We start from the raw sequence: 1,613 nt of genomic DNA on the forward strand, positions 1-1,613 counted from the left end.
CCCGACCCCCTGCTCGCCAGCAGGGAAGCTGGTGCTGAGCATGGGGAAAAAAGTGGCCCCTCACTTGCCCCATGGCCAGCGCTCACAGCCCATGCGAGGGCAGGGGGAGGAAGGAAGCAGCCCCTCCCCGCCCCATGCCCGATGCCCCACGCTGCAGCCACTCGCAGTCAGCCTGCAGCACAGAGTGCCAGCCATGGGGCCGGGTGAGGGGCCACTTTTCTCCGCACAGGGAAGGAGCCCAGGGAAAAGCTGAGCGCAGGGGGTGGGAGCAGCCCCTCCCCCGTCCCACACCTGGTGCCCCACGCTGCAGGTGCTCGAAGCCCACATGGGGCTGTCCAGAGCAGGCACAGCTAGCCCCACACAGGCTGCAAGCAGCTGCAGCGCAGGGCACCGGCCATGGGCAGGGTGGGGTCCCCCCCGTGCTCCTTCCCTGCTCAGGGTCCCCCCCTACTTCCCTGAGCTTCCCGTGCCAGGGCAGCCATGTGCTCCCAGTCCAGAAGCCCCAGCTGGGGGCGGGGTGCAGCTGGGCAGGCCCCCTTGTTGTGGGAGTCCGCCAGGCTTCCCCTGGGTCCTACTGGGTCATACAAAAATGACAGGAACCAAGGGCAGAGAAATATTAATTTTCTACATTTTTTCAGGGGGCCCACGGGCCATATATTGCCCAATACTGGTTTAAGCCATGGAAAGCTGTTGTTGCAATAGCTCAATTTTTAATACAGCAGAAGCACAGGTGGATTCCTGGAAACACTCCTGGGGCAGACCTAATGACATGTAAGCATTAAATGAACATGGAAAAGCTCCACTCTAAAATATTTTTTAAAAACACTAACAGCTAGTAGCCATGGAAAACAAGACTCAGAGAAAAATAATTCACCAGGAAGAATCTCTGTTTTTGACAGCTATTATTTGACCTGCTTTTGTTGTATGTAACACAAAAAAGCCCTTCAACACCCATAACCCAGTGACATATTCCCAATTCCATTTTTTAATAATCCATAACCAGATATTACAAAGGAAAAAAATAAAATAAATTAAAACAAAATAAAAATAAATTAAATAAATCAATCAATCAGACTTCCTTTCACCAGTCACTAACACATTACTCATTTTGCCACCTCTTTGGGCTAACCCGCAGGATGCAGGACCAACATTATTTAAAGACTTAGAAATCTCTCTGTCCAGCAGTGAGCATCACCATTCCCATTCTAGTTTTTTATCTCGTTAATACTCAAAGAGGATGCTTAGCTTATGTACCTAGCCCACGAGCTGCAATATCCGTAGCAAAAAGAACTGCTGATTTCTTGCGAACGAAGTCATTGTAGACTTCCATTCTTTTCATCTGTTGCTGTTTGCCATGGAGAGCCAGTATAGGAACACCAGGACGCAGCCTACAGAACACTCTGAACAAATACTGTACCTGTTGGTGAACATGTTAAAGAGAAGTGAGTTTGCTATTTCACTATAATGGTCATTGTTATCTAATCAGTAATAACATTACTATGCCTGGAAAAGCGTAGGCTCAGGGGTGATCTGATGGCCACCTATAAGTTTATCAGCGGTGACCACCAGGATCTGGGGGAACGTCTGTTCACCAGAGCGCCCCAGGGGATGAC

At 50.1% G+C, this 1,613-nt stretch overlaps 1 protein-coding gene across 1 annotated transcript in view; it reads right to left on the reverse strand.

The window, feature by feature from the left end:
- DDX10 (DEAD-box helicase 10) overlaps nt 1-1,613 on the reverse strand; it is a 206,934-nt gene that overhangs the window by 181,016 nt on the left and 24,305 nt on the right. Inside the window, exon 8 of the mRNA XM_019528527.1 lies at nt 1,255-1,417. Within this exon, the coding sequence (XP_019384072.1) occupies nt 1,255-1,417 (163 nt within the window). The remainder of the gene's footprint in view (nt 1-1,254; nt 1,418-1,613) is intronic.

Source organism: Crocodylus porosus, unplaced genomic scaffold (genome assembly GCF_001723895.1).
Source record: "Crocodylus porosus isolate Cpor-Errol unplaced genomic scaffold, CroPor_comp1, whole genome shotgun sequence".
NCBI lineage: Eukaryota > Metazoa > Chordata > Crocodylia > Crocodylidae > Crocodylus > Crocodylus porosus.